General features: G+C 34.7%; 1 protein-coding gene across 2 annotated transcripts in view; it reads left to right on the top strand.

The window, feature by feature from the left end:
* The window catches only part of LOC147063831 (high mobility group protein DSP1-like), a 54,112-nt gene extending 30,270 nt beyond the window's left edge, over positions 1-23,842 (top strand). For both annotated transcript variants that reach the window (XM_085958906.1, XM_085958905.1), the window contains exons 2-5: positions 12,148-12,657; positions 14,779-14,942; positions 17,868-18,042; positions 21,158-23,842. In XM_085958906.1, coding sequence (XP_085815032.1) covers positions 12,148-12,657; positions 14,779-14,942; positions 17,868-18,042; positions 21,158-21,253 — 945 coding nt within the window. In that variant the 3' untranslated portion in view covers positions 21,254-23,842. The remainder of the gene's footprint in view (positions 1-12,147; positions 12,658-14,778; positions 14,943-17,867; positions 18,043-21,157) is intronic.
* The last annotated feature ends 283 nt before the right edge of the window (positions 23,843-24,125 follow it).

Raw genomic sequence — 24,125 nt, 5'->3', positions numbered from 1 at the left:
CCTAGTCCTTGGTCCGTTCATTATGGCAGTAATAAACAGTTGGCGACACCAAGAATATTATGATAAATAATATTTTTAGTTTGCCACATCTGAGGCACAGTGAAATGCTTTGGCCTATTGATTATTCAGTAAAAATTTCAAACGCGTACGTAAGCTTTTTCATTTCATTTTGTGCCTTTTTTTCTTGTGCAACTTTTACTTCTGCGCTTTATGTTGCCTCAAAATCGTGATGTACCCTTTCCTCACAACACTTTCAGCTCCCTGTCCCATGTTTATATTTTGCAGAGAAGTACCTATCTCAACAACGCTGGTTAGGTCATTCATGATAATAATGCACCCAGGAATTGAAAAACGTCGAAATACCAATTTTTCGTTCGTCATCTTTGTTATATGCCTTTGAGGGCTAATCCATAAAACATGTTTTTTTTTTCTTCCTAGTTTTACAATCCTTTGCGAAGGAGTAGCTCCCTCAAATATCTTCCTATATCGACCCATATCCCGGGAAAGTACGCGCCCAGTTTTGCGCTTGAAATGTTTCCTCATTTGGCTTCAAATTATCTATTCATATCGCACGTGGACATCCGATACTTCTGCTCTGTTCAACCAAATCGCTTCTGATATTAGTAGGTATATTCCACTTGCGTAAGTGGTAGCTCTAGATTCTCTTGGTTCGCTTTTAAACCTCAACGTATCTATGCCGATATATAACCATGTCTCGAAATCTTGTCTTCTGATTGTCGTTTGTTAATGTCATAGTATCGACGTATAATGCATAATTTAATAATACAAATACATTATTACATTGTCTTCATTTTTCTATTCTCGTAATTTGTGGTATTGTGGGGTGTGCCACGAATCTCGTATGATAATATGTTATGTATCCAGGATCAGTTTTTCAATTGGTCCTAGTAGGTATGTAAGCATTGTTATGAGTGTTATGACATTATTGTCAATCTTTTTGAAACATAAACTTATGGATGATTTTAACTTATCCCTGGTGACTGTTGAAGTCTTGAACACATAGGGTAGAGATAATATTTTCTCACACATTCCATGATTAGCCTTATTATGCAGAGGGTTTTGGAGCGGACCCTTTTTGGGTTGCTCCGCTCCAGTGTCTGCTGGAGTATTTTTTTAACATGTTAAAAAATAAATTAAAATAATCGTCATTTTCATTATTAATTAAACAACGACAGCACATCGTCTCTCATCATTATTTGCCTAAAAGTGAGGTTATTTATCACTCGGCAGTGTTGCCGTATTTCAAATAATTCCAGTGTTGCAAAGTGTCAAAATATAGGTACTATTTTCGTTGGGATTTTTGGACGAAAATGTAATAATAAAAAAAATACCTGATCAGTAGTGGAGCACTACAAATTTTCGGTGCTCCGCTCCTGCTCCGGGTAAAACACCATTGCTCCACTGCTCCGTGCTCCTGCTCCGACGCTCTGTTATTATGTACTATTTTTTTAACACGCTATTCTCTTGCTTCCTCAAGATTGGAACGATTGTCCATTTTTTTTAATGTGATGCACTAACCCCGAGACCTTTAACTGAAACGCTGTTGGGGCAATGTTTAAAATATTATATTTCCGAAAAACACGAGTTGGCTTCCTAGGTGTAGTATCGTTTCGCCGTCAATACCTACTCGGTGGTCGGCCGCTGGAGTTATTACAGCCTGGGCAACCTTGATAATCCAAGGCCAGTAGGTTTTCCAACCAAACTGCGAGGCAGGGTCTGTCAAGAATGATTAATGTATTCTCAGCGCAATCCCTGGACAGCTACTTGTGTGAGAAACGGCTGCCATTTTATTGTTTTTGAAAAAATTACACGAGCAACTATTAGATTTATTTCGCTGCCCAACCCAACTCATCGTTATCATTCTACAATTTAAAATAATATAAAAACTACATTACGTTCCAGTCAAGTTTGTCGTCGATTATTTTCAATATACATACCTACGTTATACAGAAAGACATCGAAGGAAACCTTCTCTACTAGACGAGAGCCTAAATGCCCTAAATAATGGCGCTGGAAAATTGACTCATGGATCTGTGTTTAAATTAGATGCAAGGCATTTTGCATCGCGGATTTATTTGTTGCATACCACGCCTGTCAATAGCCGAATGCTTTCAAAATGCATTGATTCACTCAAATCAGTCAATTATTATAATACTGTATAACGTACAGATACCACAAAAATAAACCCTGACGCTTAAATCTGTTATTAATGTGTAGTTTTATTAAACTTCCATCTGTCCATTTGGAATACGAAACACGTTTGACTTGTACCAGTATTATATCATTCACATTGCAATACAAATTAGGCTTAGGTAGGTATATTTTATGTCTCCTGTGAAATATTTGTACAACAGAGATGGGCAGCGAAATTCGCCGAACCATCATTAATTGGAATATTTAAATAAACAGTCATAAAATCGCGTATGTCACTCATATTTATATTATAAATATCATAACGATACGTGAAAAGGTCGCCATAGAATATAGATTGTGGGGTTATAAAAGTTTTTTCAATGCGGCTGACATACATAATTTTAATTTTATTATGACCACACTACCAATTCAATCACACCGCGAAATCGGAATAAATTATCTAACGCACTAAAAAACCCTCACAAGATTCTCTCCAGTTATAGTCAAAATAATTTGTACTTTGCATAGTAAAATATTTTAAATTAGGAAACTGATAGTTTAAACAGCCAAAATATACCTATACTTTTTTCAGAGTTTGAATGAAGGCCGTGGATGGCTAGATACCAATATATTATTATGAAGCATTTGATTAAATTATGATACGTGTAATGCAGTTGCGAGGGGGGTTTGAATTAAGCAGTATTTAATGGTATTTAAAAACTAACAAACACTATTTACACATTGTACCTCATAATACGTTTGACTGACAAAGTGCACTATTTATGTCGGATCTTAACAGTCTACCTCTATCCTTCGCTACTGGTGCAATAGTTATAAGTTTTCTGAGCTCTTCCAGTTGGGCAACGCAAAACTATTGGGCTAATGCTAGTAGATATTTGATGATGCTTTTTAGTTTCTTCACAACTTGGCCTTTTAATGACGAAATGTTGTTGAAAATCCCACTCGTGCACATGTATACTTGCACTAATTCAGACACGTCATGTACCCAAACACCGATGATATCCATTAACCCCGTGCGAATACACAGTACTTACATGTACTTGCTATATTCTACCAGGTTTGTTGTATATTTACTTAATATGAAATTAGTTCTTAAATGACAAATAATATTCATTTCTTTTCGTTCATAAATATTTTACTGTGGGCGGTTTTAAATATTGTCGGCATGTTGTTGGGAACCCTTGATGGATCGGTTTTACGAGCTGGATTTCACTTTCGGCATCATCAGGCTATATTAGGTAACTACATGGTATCTGTCAGATTTAATATACACATCGTACAATTTAAATGTAATTATCGTTAAGGATCTACCCTCAGTTGATGGTGTGATTAATATACTATTCCTTATGTATACTATAATTTTAGGGGTAGAATTAATTAACACATGCGTCGAATATAACGTTGTATATTGCCACGTATTATACTATACGTGGCTGCATCCTACCAATTTTTCGATTTATTGATCAATTATTAATTGAAACTGGTTTCCGTCGCTAGTTTTAGATTGAATATTGGTCATCATGACACACGTATAAAATGGTATCCCACAGTTTCAAAAGATGTTACTAACATTTTCTAAAAAATGTGAGAAAACCTCATGTAATAAAAATAAATTAACATGGCAAGAATTCAGTGTTGCATTTGAAACATTTGATTTGAGATCATTAAAAATGCTTTATATCATAAATTATTAGAATACCTTAAAATTACCTTTATGTATGTTTAAAATCTTCAAATTGGGACTTAATAACATGATTTGAACTGTTAAGAATGTCGCAAACAAATTAATGTACCTCTACTAAAGACACGTAGGGAAGGTGACAAATGGCACAATTACTTACCATTGGTTTGAGTTAACACCTTCTGTTTTAAATTCGGGGGTGAAATTAACACTAAATTCTTTTCCATTTAAAGTCATTTTCCCAATAATTTTGAAGCCATTTAAAAAAAAAATCAATTGGGTATTTATTGCCAACATGTAGATTGTAGAGTTTTAATGCCAAACTCGATTCATGTCAAAAGTGGAGTTGACAGTTTTTGAAACTATTTAAATAATTTAACACGTGGGTACATCTTTTGTATTTTCGATTTTGTAACGATGGTTTATTTTTTACCAAGAACCTACAATAATATGCCAAAGAAAATTTATATAATATATCTTGAAATTCAATATCATGATACCCGACACTTCTTTTCGATTAGGCCGCATTTACTTGAATTTATCTCAGAGACTTGAAACTTTCTTTTCTTTGCTTATCGCATTTTCAAATATAACTACGGTGACCATCAGTCCTTTATAGGAGAGCGGGAAACCATTTTGTATGAGCATGGTGTACCTACTCTGGATTTGTTTTATTTTGAATGTCGTACTTTATTTTGGCGTCAAAGATTTACATAATTGTGGGAAAATGATTTAAAAAAAAAATGATTCTGGAATATTTTTGTTGCAATACTATTTCTGAATTGAAAACAGGGCGGACGTAATACAATGAAGAGGTTAAAAAGCTCTTAACTTGGATTCTGAATGGAAGTAGCCGATAGTATCGATAGGATTTATTTGGTAGGTTTAAAAAAGCTTTATTTCAATTTTGACCGAAAAATTTTCCTCGCGGGAAAACTGTTCAGTCGAGGCAAGAAAATGGCAAGGAGAGATCTTGACATGGACTTTCCGAAATCAGCAATCTAGTATGTCCACCATTTTCGCCAGGGAAACGTGGTCACCACATAGATAACCGATATTGTGCTCATGGAGATATTCGACATATAATTTTTAACGCTATTGATACTGACAACAGCCTAGTAATGACTAAGGATTTTTTGTAATTACCTATATGACTATTCTACTTATTTGAAAAAAATATAATATTTTCAGATTACTGTGATTGCAAGATTTCTTGGGAATCAACTGAACTTGTCAAATCATAGAATTGCATTGATGTATGTACATATTATAGGCATTAATATTTACATTTAATCTGACTATACTTTTTGATAACAATAATAGTTGCATGATATTTGATGTAGGTACCCACTTACAGTGGCGTATCTAGCCATACGGCGTCTATGTTGACAGGATTTAAAAAATGATGAATATATTATTATCATAACATTCATAACCTTTATATAAGAAACAACGTTCATAAAATAATACGATGTATTTACGATTCATCCAGATTTTGCTTATTCTAACCGATTTCATTGATATTTATTTTTCATTGATAAAACCATAGAATAAATAAAATAAAAGCATAGACATGCCCGTTGTTGGATGCGCTACTGTATATTATTCGTGAGGAATGAGGATGCTATTTTTTTTAGTTCGTACTTGATTGGTTGGACAGGAAGGCGATGGAATTTATTATGTTTTTTTTTATTATCGTGTTTTTGATAGTGTTGCGTTTTAGTAATCCAACCTACTTTCTAGTTCTTTAAAACGGCTCGATCTCTAATGAACCAATTAAAACGATATCGAAGGCCGTGAATTAACCCTTTCACGGCATTAGGAGCATGTCACTGGTATATTATTGTCAAGTCAGACGTATTATCAATTTCAACAGTATAAAATGAACCACTATCTAGTATTGTTCTTTACAAACCTATAGATCTTCCTCCTGTTTTATTTTTATTTTAAGGTAAGAACATTCGATTAAATAATGAAATTAATTATTTATCTCTACGAAAGCTTCAAGTCAGTGTTTTTCAATCAGAGTGCCGCCAAATTTTCTCAAGTTGTAGGTATATTATCCGAGAACATAACTAATAACTAATAACAATTCATCAAATCTTTTAACAATCCACACCTATGACAACCGTCGATGACGACAATTCCGTTTCGCTGCTTGAACTGAAAATTATAAAATACTCTTCAAATCTGTACATCAAAGCCTATGACTGGATAAGATACCCCTTTAGCCCAGTCGCACATTGAAAATCGTCTCGACTGGGATAATAGTCATAAACCAAAACTGAGCGCAACATACAACTTTCATGTGCGCATAGGCAAGGCCATGCAAGGACAGTGACGTCACACAGCAAGCCAAAATGGATGACGATTTGGCTGAAAATATTTGTATGTGCCTCCAGGTGTTTTAAGAAAATGTTTTATTCCAGCAGTGTGCTAATGTCCTTAAGATAACGTGTGTTTTGTGAATAATGTTGACGTCACATCGACGTATTCGACACGTTGCAGACGAGGCGAGTTTAGATGTTAGAGCCGGCTTAGTATTATGGCAATATAGTTGGCTTAGAATTTAGATCTGACTGAGAAAATGCTCTTAGTAATATGTTCAAATTCTTTAATTTAAATCTTGAGGCACATTTATCTTTGCAGGGGAGCAGTAGATACCTAATACTGATTACTGACTTACCGAGTTTCGAGTTTGGCGGGCAGTCCATACATGCGGTGGATGCGGCGTATGCCTTCTGCCGTGTCCACATTGGCAACAAGTTGCTGGCAACCTCGTTAAATTACGATTAAAATAATTTTTAGTCAAACAAATTTTGATAATTTAGTGAGGTTGCTTTTCCTTCAGTCAACTTTTTCCCAGTGTGGACACGGCATTATAATAATTCAAAAATGAAAACGGTTTTTCTCATGTTTATCGTCATATTTTTTTTTATTTACGCAACTATGAAACGAAAACGCTTCATCACTATTTATAATATGTATATAAAATCCATAAATCGTATAAAATATCGTTGTTAAAAACGAGTTTCATAAACTAGGTACCTAATAATGATTATGTTGTTTGTATTTCGCCCTTCACAAGGATGCATTGCATGCCTTGCGTCAAAAGTCACCACACGCCACTGCTTACAATATTACTTCAGATTAATTACTTCACTTTCCCCAGGGTAGGCTTGTTTAAATATCTCGCAATTGTTTTAAATGTGTTTAATTTCAATGATTATTTTTATGTGGCATTACAGAAAATGTTTCCACGAATTTCGCTGGTTTTTGGCGATTAACTATTAGCAATAATAAAGCTAGGCGGCTCTCGTGGTGCAGTGCCTTATGCGCTAACCTTCCACCTGGGGTCGATTCCCGGTGAAGACACAGTATATTTATGTGATTTTCTCAAAGCCTGGGTGTTTGTGATTGTTCAAAATTTGTACGAAAAAGGAAGGACATAGGTTATTAATAATTCTAAAAAAAAGCTAGCGGCGGCAACATTCCTGATGCCATTAAGGCTATACTTCAGCTGGGCACGGTCTAAAACGATCGTGACTGTGCGACGCGAAGATTGTGCAAACGACGCCTGCTGAACGAAATACAATTTGTCATATAAATCCAACATGCGTCCATTTAATGTTCTGTTTATCGTTCTATTAGTAATAATAATAATATATTCATTGACATGTTTTCTTTTTCAAGTAAATGGGTAACGTTTTTAGTCATCTTCACACGATTTAAGAATTAATACCCCCGTCGCCATCACGAAACTGACGTATTCACACCTCGATGTTCGCTCTTCGATTGCCAGCGAGTCCAAAATTTCGTCGCGCCTATAGTTGAAAGCTATTTGCCGTTTCACTGAAGTATCGTCTTATATTGTGGACATAATACTATTAAATATTATTATTTATCCTCGAGAGATCTTTCAAGGATTGCGGGAAATAATACTAATAAAAATAAAAGAAGCTGTACTGCTGGTATACTTAGCTATTATAAATTCGTAGATAATGGTCGTAATCTTGTTGATCGAGATTGTTATCAAAACTTTTTGTTTTGTTTTTGAACAATCTTCAGGCGAAGTTTTGTTTTAATTCTTGGTCGTTTGGTACTTGTATCTTTCGTAAGAGAGCTTCTCAGGCCGGTTCAAGGCAGACAACTAGGCGGCTTATCCTTTTGGTAGCCCCCGGGCGATGAAAGTTTGGATCGAGATGCATGTTGCGCTGTTGAAATGTAACAGGATTGGGCTTGTCTTTGGACTAAATTACTTTAACACAATGGACGTCGGACTTTTTTAATAATATCTTTATAACGAGCCATATTGATGGACGGTGGTACAACTGCTTTCAAGTCCGCGAAGGCGGTTTTGTAGGATAAGTCATGGTGACTGACTGTGTTATCAAAATATTATCGATTCTTTTTTTATCGGAATAAAACATACAAAACCTGTTAAATTACAAAGTTATGCTTGAGATAAAATCACATTTACACTTGTATCCACATACTTAATATTATAATTTTCGAAAAAAATCGTGACCCTGGTTGAGAAACACTGATTGTAACTAAATAACTATGGTTGTATATTCCTACTAAACTCAACTTTTAAGGTTTCCTCTTGGAGATTTCTAGACGGTTCATAATTTAATTTTTTTATGGAATTAACTTATTGAGTGAATCTAAAATTGTATTGCAATGGTTGCGGGATTGTTGACAGATGCGGGCGATAACCAAAGTTTGCCACAAATTAATCGGCAATGCGAAATTTCTAGTATGGCGTGTAGTTTTACTACAGCAAATTTACTTTTAAAAAAATGGCCCTACAATCCGACGTGGATCTTCCCACGAAGAGGCTTACAGATTTTTTTTAAATGACTTGCTTAACACATTAGTTAAATTCTAATAGATTTAAGTTTTGTACTATTCCATTAGAGTAGTTTTTTGCGACCCGGGTTTCGCCTTTCTTTATTATATGAGTTAGAATTAATTGTAACCTTTTGGTGGGTATCTACACAAAGTGCCTGCTGAAAGGCGAAACCCGGGTCGCAAAAAACGACTCTAATGAAATAGTACAAAACTTAAATCCATTAGAATTTAAATTCAAATTCCATCAAGTTACCTTCTGCGCACACCATTTGAAATTGAATAAAAATCCAATGTTTACAATATTGCCCTAGTCACTAGTGACTAGTCTATAATAAACGATTTACTCTTAAAATGAAATGTACTTGAAGTACTGCGGATTAAACAAGTTCAAATGAATAATTGAACAATATTATGTTAGGAGACGTTTTCATGGATTCATGTAATTGCCAATTTATCAAACATTATAAGCATTTTGTTCCTAATATTGGGTTATATTCCATTGACATGGTCGGTATGGTATATGTATGTTGTTTTTTTCATAGCGATGTATTGAATTTGAATGCATTTGACTCGCCTGTCTTTCCCGAAAGATACCAAGAGTATAAAGAAAATAAATATCAATATTTTATTTTGGAAACAATACCTCATTTACAGAATTTTGAAAACGGTTATGTAGATTGTAGAATTTACAACCGATTTATTTAACTCGGATCAGCAATGAATGCAATAAATAATTGTATTATTTCGATATGTAATACAATACATATTACTAAATCAGCAAGGTGATGTTTTGAAAATGGAACACAAACTTTTTGACAATCGTTCGCTTTATAAAAATCTTCGCCCTCACACAATACAATGTTGTAAATTTAATTTTGTTTATATCTCTACAGATTCAGTCATCCGTCATTTTTCCCGCGCTTTTTGTCATACTATTGCGACGGCCGATGTTGCATTGCTCGCGCGGAAATGCGTCCTGTACACATACAGGGCATTATTAAAATTAATATTCACGATGATTTATTGTCATGTTGGGTGACACTGACACATAACAATAACTGATCATTGATCAATTATCATTAATAGATATTGCAAATGATGACTGATTATTATTAATGCTAATTATTCATCCATTTATTAAAATAATGTAATATTGACTAATGCCAATACCATTTTCGCGCCAAAAATGATTACGTAAACACTGCATAATATCATATTAATTTAGTATTCATGTGAGAACAACTTTTCTGTGAATGAGTATGGTAATTTATTTTTATCAATGAAATGGTTATTACTAGCCATTCACTAGAAAATAATTATAATGATGTTTTTGCTTATCGATTTAATTTCATATATAAATTTTTCATCATTCATGTCAGGGGCATGTAACTGTAATGCTAATATACCTCCATTGATAGTCGCAAGTTTTTTTTTAATTTTTTTTATTAAGAATGAAAGCTTCCACATGTTTTTCAAGAAATGCATACATTCGCTCATTACATAACTGGAGTGGAGACTTTTTATACGGAACGGATGTTAACCATTTAATCTTACCCATAATAAATAACATGCAATTTTTATCAGGCGCAGGATTGAACCCATGACCAACATTTTCAGAAAAGGGCGTTCTACCAACTAGGCATAAAAACTAAAATCATATGGGCATGGTGTATTTGCCAGACCCAGGATTCGATCCTGGGACCTACGACCATTATAAACTGATGCGTTAGCCTAAAAATAAAATTAGTTACCTATTAGTTATTAGCCTTAAAATAGTCTTTATTCACAATCAGCTACTTTTACATTATCAACTGTATTAATTTATACATAATCATAAATTTTATTAGTAAAGGTTTATTCAATAAAGGCAATAAATATTTTGCAGCTGCAAATTGCATTATTTATAATTTAACCTAACTGCTTTTCTTGTTTTTTTTTTGTGTGGGCAGCTTTGGAAGGCAATTAATTCTGTAGTTAGCTGGCTTATCAAACTGTTTCCTGTTTCATAAATCATATTGATATACCTACCTACAAACTTGTATTCAAAAGTGCTAGTGATACTTGACCCACATAACACATAACATTTAACACCATAAAACAAACCATAATATTTTAATCGATTTCTAGTCATACAGTTTCACCAGTGGCCTGCTCAACTGTTTCTTGTAGACTTGTAGAGCTACTGCTTTTAACATTTTTTTGTAACTATGTACCTAATTAAATCTTTGCAGGTTGTGTGTGTTGTTTGCATATTAGTAACTGCAGTATTCCGAATATATCTATCACATTAACATAGAACAATAATTAGAACACATTAAGTTTAGGAATATTTGCAATACAATTGCACAATAAATAGGTACATAATATTATAAATTATTTCTGTGGATGCTCGGTATTTACAGAACCGCACGCCACTGATATTCACAAAGTTTCTAGTCTCTGACATTTGCATCCTGAAATTTATTAGCCAGACACAGCTAAAATTTCAAGAATGAAATAATTATTCTAGTCAGGCATAATGATAAAATACTGATATTGAAGAACTGCCATCGCGAATTATATTGTCAAAAATAAAATTACATTATTTGCTCTTCTTAATTTAATATTATGCTATTGTCTCAATATTGACTCGAAAATAATAAATTGATGTGAGAGTATAAACTTTTGATGCATTGAAATTTTTGAAATAGGCAAATCTGTAGACCTATTCCAAAAGTTTATGTAAACGCGAAATTTGGCACCTATACTAACATAAATATTTCTATTATTTATTATTATGGCAATATTGTGCGGCTCAGGTGGTTAATTTCATGTAAACAGTAGACATATGAAATAATTTATGCCGCCAGCTGTCACTGGATTATTATTGAATGAATTTAAGTAAAATAATTCTCCTTGCGGATTGTATAGCATCTCCTGGTCCCAGAGGTGGAAGCTATATTGATATACTTTTTATGGGGATGTTGTTGTCTTTGCTTTGGATCAAATTCGTGTATTGAAAAAGTAACATGACATTTTTGATCAGGCATGTGACTGACCCCGCAACCCACGTTTACAGAGACGTCTGCTCTACCAATTAGGCCACCATAATTTGCTCTGTAAATTCTTTAATTTGTTGGGCTTGTTTAATAATTATTATTCAAACTGAAAACCAGCGAATTTGGAAAATTACCTGGAATCATTGAAACAATTGATACTGAAAGTAAACATGAGGAATAGGGGTCCAAATAGGCATGGATGTTGAAGAATGTATGGGGAAGAACAGCCAGTGTCAAGCGTATAGGAAATCAGGAGGGTCAAAAAATGTAGAAGAGAAATGGAAGAGGTCAAATTTAGCATTGACAGAGTTAACCACTCCATCGAGAGATGTGTCCACATGTCAGAAAAATGTTTGAATTTGAACAGACCGCTAAATGAGTTTTATCTTTTGTTTACAGCATCAACAACAAAATCAACAAAACCAGCAGCATTCAGGGCAGCAGAATTCACAGCAGCAGCAGCAGCAGCAACAACAACAACAACAATCCCAACAGAATCAGCAACTGCAGCAGCAGACGCAACAAGCTCTGCAACAGCTACAGTCAGCGCAGCAACAGTTACAGTCCGCTCAACAGCAACAGCTGCAATCGCAGCAGCAGCAACTGCAGTCTCAGCAGTTGCAGTCGCAACAGCAACAGTTGCAGTCGCATCAGCAACTGCAACACCAGCAGCAGCAACAGCAGTTACAGCAGTCCCAGCAGGGTCTGCAGCAGTTAGGGCAGCACATCACTCAAGTGCCGCAGCAGAAAGCCAGAATGCCGAGAGGTCGCGCTGATAATAAGCCGCGCGGGCGGATGACGGCGTACGCATTTTTCGTTCAGACGTGTCGTGAGGAGCACAAGAAGAAGCACCCCGAAGAGAACGTTATCTTCGCCGCCTTCTCCAAAAAGTGCGCTGAGAGGTGGAAGGTTAGCATCTTTTCCAGTATTATCACCCATCCTCTGTTTTATTATCAAATCCGCACATAGGTTTTTTTTGAGCTAAAATAATTTTCATTATTTTTAATAGTTCCATCATATTATGACTTCTGCGAAATTAGATGGTAATACAATGCACATGACCAAAAGGAATGGTATCGGCCTTGAGAGTCCTTCTATCAGTGGATTGATTGAGGCTGATGATGATATTATGACAAAATTCTCATTATTTACAAAAAAACAACTTTATCAGGGTCATCCTCTTGCCATCTGTTAATATAGGTTCAGATGGACTGTTTGTCTATTTGACACATTTTATCATTTTTAAAATGCAAAACATTTGCAGAAATTTTAAAAATAAATATTTCATTTTAATTCAACTGAATTTTACTTATGAAAACTATTATGTATTCAATTGCAGTTTAAGGGCCTGCTGAAGAGCCCGCCGTTCAAATATAATTTAGTATAAAAAGGACCTCGGCATCAATTTAAATCGATCTTTTCGCAAAAATCACTAATCATCGGAGATTTTATTTCAAGAAATATTATTATTATTACTGATAATTTCTGCCTCGCGGAGAATTATTATTATTTTATGAACACCTGCGACATGAAGCCGATCAGAAAACAGGGCTGTCAAAATAATATTAAGCATTCATATTTTTTAAATGTTAATTTCATCATGGTTTTTAATCAAACCTGTGCAAGTACGTACTGATAACTTGGGTGGATTTTGTAGCAAACATACTATTGATATATATACGGGTATATTATTATTATAACCCAATTCAAATTGGACATAGGTTGATACTCAAATACTATTATAGTATGTTTATGATTTCGAGAAAATAATACGATGGTATAATTAATCCATATCAATTATTTGAAAACATTACATTCGCACTTTGCACAAAATTACAAACACATTCGAAGTTTGCCGCACACGTACAGACCACGTGATATTTGTTTACGCAAAATCGTCGCTTTTCAAAATGGCGAATTTGATTACCAGATTTTACTGCGATGAATCAGTATGTTCCTTTTTGTCTTTTTTTATTCGTAGGTTTGTTTACTATGTACACCGAGAAATTTCCATTTATAAACTCGGAAACGATTTTTACAGAAGAGTTTTGGAATATAATGCAACCAAAACTGGAAAAAATTCTATCATGGGTGTTGACTTCCTGAATTAGCTAACCCCAGGTCCATGCCACTACGTGAACCACAGTGGATATTAAGCCATTTCCACACTGGCAACAAGTTGCTGGCAACCTCATTAAATTTTACGATACTTACCATAATTGCTTAAGAAATTTTACAATAATTATCGTAAAATCTAACGAGGTTGCCAGCAAATTAACTTGTTGCCAGTGTGGACCCGGCATTAGATGCACAAAACTTAAATAATATATATTATAAATAAAAATTTAAAATTATAAATATATATTATGATTTATGTCTTCGACAGCCCTGATGAAATAAATGTGAAATATGAGTCGGATCAGTCACAGAGCAAATTTATTAACACAAACAACTTTGACACGACCTTTTTATATTAACTAGTAGACCAGATATTATGGACCACATGTTAAAAAATCATATTTTCAATTCTCAAGGCCATTTCTGTAGAACGTCCTCTTAAGGTTGCCGAGTTTATATTTGTAATTTGTAATTTGCATAGTGTGTCCATGTCTGATGAGGTCTGAATCTCAAGGCTTCAAAATTGCTTGGGCGAATGGCCTTTTTGCCAATGGATTTATACGATGACATTGTTATTCCAAATCTTAATATTTAGTGGACTTGTTAGCAGAATGGGTTAAAAACATTTATGCAATTTTACAATGTAGCCATTGATACACTGCTAGAGTTAATTTTTCAACCACATTCATATGTTTAGGTAAGGGTCAAATTTGTGTTTGCAGACCCAAATGCATATGAATAGGGCAGTTTGTGAGAGCCCATTTCACATACTGCATACATTAGTGAGTCACTCAATAAGCGATCATTGTGAGTAACGTATGTATCTTAGATTGGCGTTCAATCACCACTGTAAAATGCGGCAGCGTTGGCAGTTTACTATTATCTCGGTTGCGGCTTGCTCTTTCTTTTCAGACGATGTTGGACAAAGAGAAGCAGCGCTTCCACGAGATGGCGGAGCGCGACAAGAAGCGCTACGACCTCGAGATGCAGAGCTATGTGCCCCCCAAGGGGGAGAAGGTCGGCCGCGGCCGCAAGAGGAAACAGATCAAGGACCCCAACGCGCCCAAGAGATCCCTGTGAGTCGCCATGGTCATGTCACCAAACTTTACATTCTTTTTAAATATGATTACCACAATCCAATCTTCTAAAGATTATTTTAGACACCATCCGGCATAATAGTTTGAATCGAAATTGTGAGAATTATTAAGTTTTTTTTAACTACTGTTATACCTACTTAGTGCTTGGCTATTATGTTTTTTGTCTAGCTTCGAAATTAGTAAAATAATACATATATATTGTTGTAATATTCAGGGACTCTTCTGGGAATAAAATCACAATTCCTCTTATTTTTGGCAGTGACATTTAGTTTGGCTGACCATATCATAAAAACTGAATGTTAATCTGCAGCAAATTTTTTCATACGTTTTATGCAATTGTCATATGAACTTCTTAATCTGCGAACCAGCCGACTGCACTTCTGACCAACAATGAGATTTTGATGACATTTTGTTATAAAGCATGTTTTCTCTGCTGACAAAATTTCAAATTCCTAAACCTATAAATAAATGCACACCAAACAGCCAACTGCAGGTGCCAAATTTCTAATATTCTAAATGGAATAACTTTGCTCTTTATTATAAATTTTCTTTATATACAAATTCCATATTGTGTATTTTTGAAATTGTTATATTCCGCTCGATAGTTTTTTCTCCTTCCTGAACAATTTGCCAAAATGGAGTTAGCCCATTTGCAGATTGAGCAGTCGATATGTAGTAAAATTACACACCACATGCTTCTACTGTTCTTCTTCTTCTTACTTCTATGGTAAAGAATGCATTTCAATGAATATCAATTCTCCCAGTAAGAAAAATAAAATGATAAGGTACCTACCTACTTTAAATTTAGTTACAGTCATTTTCATTTCATGACTATGTAATGCCTTTACATATTATTTTAATTCCTATTGTTAGATATTCTTTTCAAACTGTCATTAAATTGATACTGGGTTTCCAATTTCTTTCTCAGTAAAAATGCAACCATATCAACTTATCATGTTGCTTTTTGACTCATGTTTCAGTATATTGTACACTTACACTCCATGTAATGTTGTTTATGTTACATAAAATTATCCCTTACAATTTTTCTAAGTCTAATTATTTGAAATTATTGTGTATGTGTATGACATGAAATCTAAATTCTAAACCCATCTTTTATTGTTTAAAATAATCAATATTCTTACTTATACTACATATTATTATTTATACCTATTTTAATTTCAAAACTGAAAAAGTGCTTATCTATTTAAATCTATATTAATTATAGATAATATCTTTACTAGGTGGAGCATAATATGAATTGTTTTTTTTTTATTGCCTAAGCATGAATGAACAATGACCAAAAATATAATATACGTATTACAGTGGAACCCCGATCTACCGTTCTCGCATAAATCGTTTTCCCGCGTTAACCGCTCAGGCTTGCCTCGCATCTCGTATCATGAATTTTTATAAATGCCATAACCCACTGACGCGACACGCCGCGCGCTATGAATTTTTGTTTATTTCAATGTTGCAAAACTCATTGATACGGCACTGCCGCAATGGTTAAAAAATCGCGTCATTGGGTTATGGCACTAAGTCGTAACTAAAATGCCCCCTATGAAGAAAACTAGAACTCTAGCGCTGAGAAACTTGAAATAATTCGAGACGTCGATATATATTTTTATATATTCCGCATTTATCGTTTTTTAGGGTCCTTTGAAAATCGTAGAATCGGGGTTTCACTGTGCAATTATTTTATAAGAAAAATAAAATGGAATGAAGGGTTAGTTCCAAAATTAATAGAACCGGGTTCGGGTTCCAGCGATCGGCTGTAGTTCCACTTCTAAAGTATAAAATTTGAATGTTGAAATTGTCTGTGTGTAGGAGTGTTTGTTTAGTTTCAATCTGATTCTTTGCCATGACAGCCATTTTTTTTTTGTTTTCAAATAATCTCATCTTTCATAATATGAGGTGCTGAATTGCAAAAACCCACAATTCGTATTAGTGGTAAATGACATTTTTGTGCATCAAGCTTAATTGGTTTGTTTTAACAGGTTCTTTTTTCTATTGTTTTCTTAAAATTAGAGTAACAATTAATATGTTCATTTCCATTAGCTATCTCTACATTGTTCTTACCTACGTACTTGCTAAAAATATTCATATGATTTTCGGGCGTTTTAGAAGTGGATAACTATATATTTTGTGAAATTGTATAGAATATTATGAGCATATTTTTTGTTCGATTTTGACCATATTAGTTTCAAAGTCAGTAACCCTCCACCTTTTCTTTTTTTGATATTTTTCTTGATTCTGATACTGTTAAAGTGTAAAGCAATACACTTTGTTATCTATTTTATTATAAACAATATAATATTTTCCTAAAATATCAAATACAGCTTTACGTCCATTTTTTGGCTAAATATAATTAAACTGGAGGTTGATTACCAAGTCGTTTATTCATCAATATTCATCAGCTGGAATTTTTTGTATTTTATGACTGACTTCAAACATGGTTTTTTTTTATTATTTTTAATGAAGCTAAGGACGTTTTACACCCACAGTGGCTGCGCGGCTTAAGCGTTGGACTATAACGTCGTGGGTCCCAGGTTCGAATCCGGGGTCTGGCAAGTAGACATATTGTTTTTCAATTTGTGTCTGTCAGGGTATGGACCTAATAGGTTGAGAAAGTGGCTGACATCCATTTCTCGTAAAAAAACAAAATCTGTTAATACAAACCTCTACTCTGTGGAGGCCCATATGATCCTATTAGGAACGGACATGGTCGAAAGAAAAGAAGAGGGACATTTTTATTTTGCTATTTGTGTTGCAGTCCTAAGTGCTTCACGGTTTTTGTGATTATCTCAAAATGGAAGAATATAGAGTCAACCAACTTTAAAATGAAGTCTCATGTGTATAAATTTGGAATGTAAACTAATATGGATGTATGTGTTGTTTGCGCAGGTCGGCATTCTTCTGGTTCTCGAATGACGAGCGCTCAAAAGTGAAGGCCATCAACCCGGAGTACGGTGTCGGCGACATCGCCAAGGAACTGGGGAGACGTTGGGCCGACTGTGAACCTGAGACCAAGGCCAAGTACGAGGCCATGTCCGAGAAGGACAAAGCTCGTTACGATAGGGTGAGAACATTCATTTGTCATTCATTATTCATACCAACTTTTGTTGTGCTGTTTGGTACGACTGGGTTTACCGGAATCCTCTTCACATGAAGCTTAACGCTTTCGCTGCTGAAGAGATAATGAGATTTTAATTGCCCCCTTTAAAATGCACGTTAATTACATCGATCGGCCGCCTGGTCATTACGCACCGTGTGCGTCTTCCGCGTCCAAAGTATTAACCGTGACCTGAAAAAAATAACCAATATTTGCTAGTGAGAAATTAGTATGTATTCAACGTGTCCTTAATTCCTGAGTTGGATGGAATGTGTTTGAATGTTGAACCTTTCCACTGCCAGCCAAACTTTTTTAGGTGTATACCTCTAGGCCAGATTCTAAACAAGGTTCCACACATAATGCCACAATGTTTTTGCAAGAAATATTTACAAGTAATCGGCACACAGGGCCCACCCACTTCATCGATTTTTTTTGCTTCAGATGAAGAGGAATAAAAGTTATGACTCTTCGGGGAGAACGTTCCATTATCCCAACATAATACCGGCCTATCATTATAAGTGGTTGATGTAGTGCAGTCATTGTTTCCAATGGTAAGGTCATCATACCAGGAACTCAGATATTTCAAATTACACGTCAGATTCGGCAATTTGTCTAATACGTTCTCCTTTACGATTAGAATTTTCCATTGTAAACTGTTGCCCTAAGATGAAATAATACAGCTACTAATCGTGATATTGAGAATTTAATTAATAATACTACATAATAGCCAAAACAAATATAGAAAGATTGTACTCTTGATTACTTGAATTAACTGTTTTAATCGCAAAGATTTGAATAAAAAATACAAAAACACACAAATTAAATTCATATGCAAAAAAAAAATGTTGCTTGATCGAATAGAATCACGGGACTTACCCGTAATCCCGTATTGCATGTTTGTCGAGAAGTGAACAAATGTTGGTACTCCTCTTGCGGTACCTTACAATTTTAATTGTCAAACGCAACACTTATTAGATTTTCAGATTTCATTTAATATATTAATATTTGACATATTGTAAAAAGTTTGACTACTCATCAATAGATGGTAGTATTATAATACAAGTATACAATAATAATTGTATACGACAAAAGTCAAAATAAATATTTTTCGGCTTGCTATGACATCGACAAGTTGTCATGAGTTCGCTCGTTTATAGCCTGACAGTACATAACAACTTTGGTGAATAACTCGTTTGTGGTACTTTAAGAGTTACGATAACTACTGGGTCAATGAATCCACAGAATAATTAATGTTTGACTTATATTTTCTTATAGGGGATAAGGGAAATAGTGAAAAGTGTGTTATTACCTTATTTGCCTAAAAATAAAGAATAGCTTATTATTTTGTAACGTACGATTTATAAACACGGTCAGCTATATTGTATTGAAGATTAGTATATAATCAGATTGAGAAAAATAAAGATGGTTTAATTCTTCAACATCAACAGTAGATACTCAAGTATACAGGCTTCGATTATTAGTTATCCGGTTTGCAACATAAGTATACAGGCTTCGATTATTAGTTATCCGGTTTGCAACATAATTCTGATTGTGTAATACATGGTTTAAAAATGGGTGAAATATCCAAAAATTGAAATGGGAAGTTATTTTGGAAGTTAAAAATAGGTTTAAAAAAAAAATTGTAGGCTATCCGAATTTACTATTTATGTATCTTGAATGTCTTCATCTGCCATTAGTCAGGATAATTTAAGGTTCTCTCACGTTTGTAGGTCATTCCGTACTCACATCATTGACCATTCCACTAATTGCTGCTCCTGCCGTTCCGCCCTGGTCCTACGAGTCAGCCTGAATAGAGTTTTGATATATCGGTTATATAATATTACTATGTTCTAATAAGGCGCAGACACACGGCACTGCAGTTGACGTGCGTCGACGCAGGTCTTATTTGATTCCAATTGCATTCGATTAGAATCACCAAGTAGATAAAACAAATCCTACTGGTGATTCTAATCGGATGCAATTTGACGAACCGGCATTAAATACATTAAATGATTTAGTTCCCTTTCAATTACTATTTCATTATATATTTGGTACTCGTTATTATTAAACTTTCAAAAATGATTGCCCTCCTTTTTTATGTGCCACTTGAAAAAGCGAAGTGCTCTTCTATAAATAATTAGATGTCATTAGATGTCATCAACTTTTCTACGAAAGCTCGATTTACAAAAAAAAAAAATGATAGATTGTTGTGAGACACACGTCTATTGCAATGCCGTGTGTCTGCAGCCTAAGAACCTGACAGGCGGATTTATTTACATATTACATTATACAATTTTTCAGCCAAGTAATCTTGTAATGAGTTAGAGGGCGCTTACTAGCAGGCTTATGAATAGTGGGAATGTAAGCACTGCATTTCATGACATTCAACCACAGTACTCTCTCAGTAATCCGCCACACGAAAGTGTCAAATTAGTGAAAGCAGCAGATTATAGTTCATACATTCAAAATAATATGGTAAAAATTAAAACATGTATTTTGTAAAAATAGTTTTTTTTGAGAAATTTGTACTGGCAAATTATGGTTTTATTTATAATCAAAATCGAGTATTTACTAAATTATACATATTTATAAACTAAGTTTATTAACAGATATTAAACAGTAAATCACTTGACACAACCAGTTGTTCAGTGAGGCAGATATTTTAGAATGGCTTAGGGTTCCTGGCCTTCCCTATGACCAAAAGCTTCAGTTTGTGTGTCCCGGTTCCATTGGAGCACGGCATAATTATTATGCCGAATTATATTACCGAAAGCAAGCGTGTCAACATCAAACATTACCCCGTGTCTGGTTGTAGAATCCGAAGGCTGGATTTTGTTTGTGTTTTAATATAACGAACACCCCCTCACCTGCATTAATTAGCCCATTATATCGACGTTCTATCATAAACTCCTACTATACAATGGATAATTGGCTTTGTCTGATGTGTTAAGATCATGTCTATAATTACCAATTCAACCATACTTCACTTAAACATTCTGAAATTGATATGCTTCCACTTATGACATATTAGTCCAAACTCTTTGGCAACTTGCATACTAATTATGGTTTTGTTTCGTTGCAGGAAATGACAGCGTACAAGAAGAAACCGAAGGTGGTGGAGCCTCTGCCTGTTGAGGAGGAGGAAGAGGAAGAAGCAGAGGAGGACGACTTCGAATAGACTTCTTCTTCTTCCGTCAGCTCACCCAAACATTTCACACCACACCAAATACTTCTCCCACGCAGGGAATCCCCAAAACTGACTCCCATCCCAAACCCAATTGAATATGTACCTGTTCACAATTAGACAAATCTCTTTTATTTTTTTTGTTTTAAATTCGTGCGTTTCTTCGCGAAGCGGCCGATCTAGTGCCGGACATACTGTTGTGATGGTAGACTGTTTTAAGATGTTTTATGAGATGTCAGTGAAAACTGTGAAATGAATAGATGTAATTCTGCGATGTGACAACGGTGTTTTGGTGATTCTCTGCGTTCCGAGCGCCTCGTCCGCCGCTACTTTTATCTCCGTCGAACGGACGAGGGTGCTCATCGGTGGTGATTTCTCTAGAAAGTCCCATACCTCATAAAAATTATATAAAAAAACGGTACAAATTTGAGTGAGTATAGAGCGGTTTCGGTATTTGGATGTAAGTTCTTTTGTTTGGAGGCATAATTTAGGATTCGTCGGGAGTCCTATCCGCCGGCCTCGTCTCAAAAGTGTCCGAGTGTCTTTGTTAAATGGGATTATGTAAATAATGATTGTGTATTTTTTTCTACGAATCGCCGATATTGATAATGAAAAATAACATAGGTGTTCATATTAGCGTAGATTTTAAAGTATTGGATATTAATTCTTAACGGTTTTTAACGCGTCGGCGTTCGGAGTGAGGGTGCCTCGTCCCAGATCTCAATAATACTTTGCAGGCAGCGCGGCGCGGCCTGCCGAGTGGAGTGCTCCTGTGATGTCGTCAGAGTGATGCAATAATGATACATTAACAATATTACATATCCATGAAACAAAGGAACTCGCCAGGGCGTTAGGTGTTTGTGAGTAAACTGTCGACGGGAAATGGCGATTTACTTATAGCCTCGAGTCATGAGTGGTAATTTTAGATTTTCTCGAGTTCTCTGTGTATTGTTAGTATTAAAAAAGAAATACTTGGTAAGTTTCCCGATTTTTAAAATTTTCAGACTGTTAACGTTCTGTCGCATTATGCCGCAAATATCAGCCAGGGTCTGTTCTATCTGTCGTCATCTTTTATTATATTGTTCATATTAAAACATTTTCGAATCTCAAATAGATCTATAGTTCTGTCATTAAAATCCCATTATAACAGTAACGGTAAGCTGAAAATATGTTTTTTTTTTATTATCGGTGGACATTGGGCAGCGCCATCGAGTTCGATTCCGGCTAAAATCTGATCTCTGTCTTCCGATGATTAAAAATTTAATATTATATAGTACAATCTTGACAGTTTTAGAACTCTGACTGGATGATATTTGATGCATCGGTTGTGTAAATTGAATAGCTGTTGAGCAGTGTAAGAGTTGCGTTGTAAAATGATCCTGAAGTTTTCCTGGACAATTAAATTGTAACCGTCTCGAAGGGTCGATGCGATGATTTGTCGTACCCCTCGGGTGTTACCGGTTGTTTGCATTCGAAGACGATTAATATCTCGGTTCACTCCTGTGCTCTCTATTGCAAAATTTCTAAAACGCTTTTTATTTCACAGTTAAATGTGTAAATAATATACAATATAACATTGTTGCCATGCCTTTTCGAATATTTTTAGAGATAAATATTCCGAAAAGGAAATAATATTGTCAATAGTATTTCGAAGTGAGCGTCGGGGAAATGTTGTTTTTATTTTGTCGGCGGTGCCGGCGGCACCCGCTGTCGCCGCGCCCCCTCTATGTCTTCTAGTGTGGAGTCTCGTACCCATAGTTAACAGCTACCCAATTCTAGATTAATTATTAAAGTAAATTATTTTTGTTGTTTAAAGTGTATAAATGAGAAAATAAATATGTACTGTGAAGTTGAAACTGCCGGCTTTCGGACGGGCGGCAGCTTAGAGTTCCAAACGTTTTGACTAAAGACTGAGTGAGGTATTGTCTCTTCGCCCTTGTCTTATCAATTGTAATTGCTTCTCTTTTGTTTCAATTTGTTTATTTCTTTTGTTTCGTCAATGTTGTTTGACATTCCGTTTAATAATCATATTAAATTTGACAGGATGACTTAATAACCAAACTGACAATGTCAAAATGGGGTTGCCACCTTATTTTATCTTTTTTTTTGTTAATATTTCATTGAAAACTGACATAACGTATTGAATTAGTTATGAATTATATTCGCTGCAGTACCAGCGATCGCGTTGCGTGTAATATAATTGGGTGACAATCCTTTGACAATACTTTGACCGTGTCTATGCTTGTACTATTACTTTAAAACATGTTGGGGTGTCTCAAAAATAATATTTTTGATATTAAATAATTGTTTCTTTGATTGATTACTACCGTTGTAAATCTGTTGATGTTTTAATTTACTCGTAAGCAAATGCAATGGATAGAGGGAGCATAAAGAATTTATGTTGTAAACCTAAACCCATCTAATGGAAATCTGTCTGACGACGACACTCGCTATGTATTATTATAAGAACACTAAGCAATGTTTCATTTTTATCTTTTAAGCTAAATAAATTTTGAAAAAAAAACTTGTTTATGTTATTACTTTACTGTTAGTCGAACCAAATAAATAACCATATGATTTGGAAAGAGCTCTTTCATTCAATTTCATCGATATCCGGTATCTAGGAAAATTTGTTCTGCACCCACTGCCTGAAGTCTACAATATGTAAAAAAAACAATTAATTCTTACCACATGTGCATAAAATGATATTAAGTTTACCTGAGTGTACAGCAGCTTCTATATTCCTTTACCACCTGAATTGGCCTATTGATTGTTATCTACATACTTAATTTTTTGTTAAATAATAAATAGCATGAAACAACACATCACAAAACCAAAATTCAAGATTGAGGCGCCCTGCCCTGTT

Source organism: Rhyacophila brunnea, unplaced genomic scaffold (genome assembly GCF_057557595.1).
Source record: "Rhyacophila brunnea isolate RB1 unplaced genomic scaffold, BYU_Rbru_1.0 scaffold_8, whole genome shotgun sequence".
Taxonomy (NCBI): Eukaryota; Metazoa; Arthropoda; class Insecta; order Trichoptera; family Rhyacophilidae; genus Rhyacophila; species Rhyacophila brunnea.
Note: the sequence above shows the minus strand (reverse complement) of the source record. Positions and strands in the feature narration are given on the sequence as shown.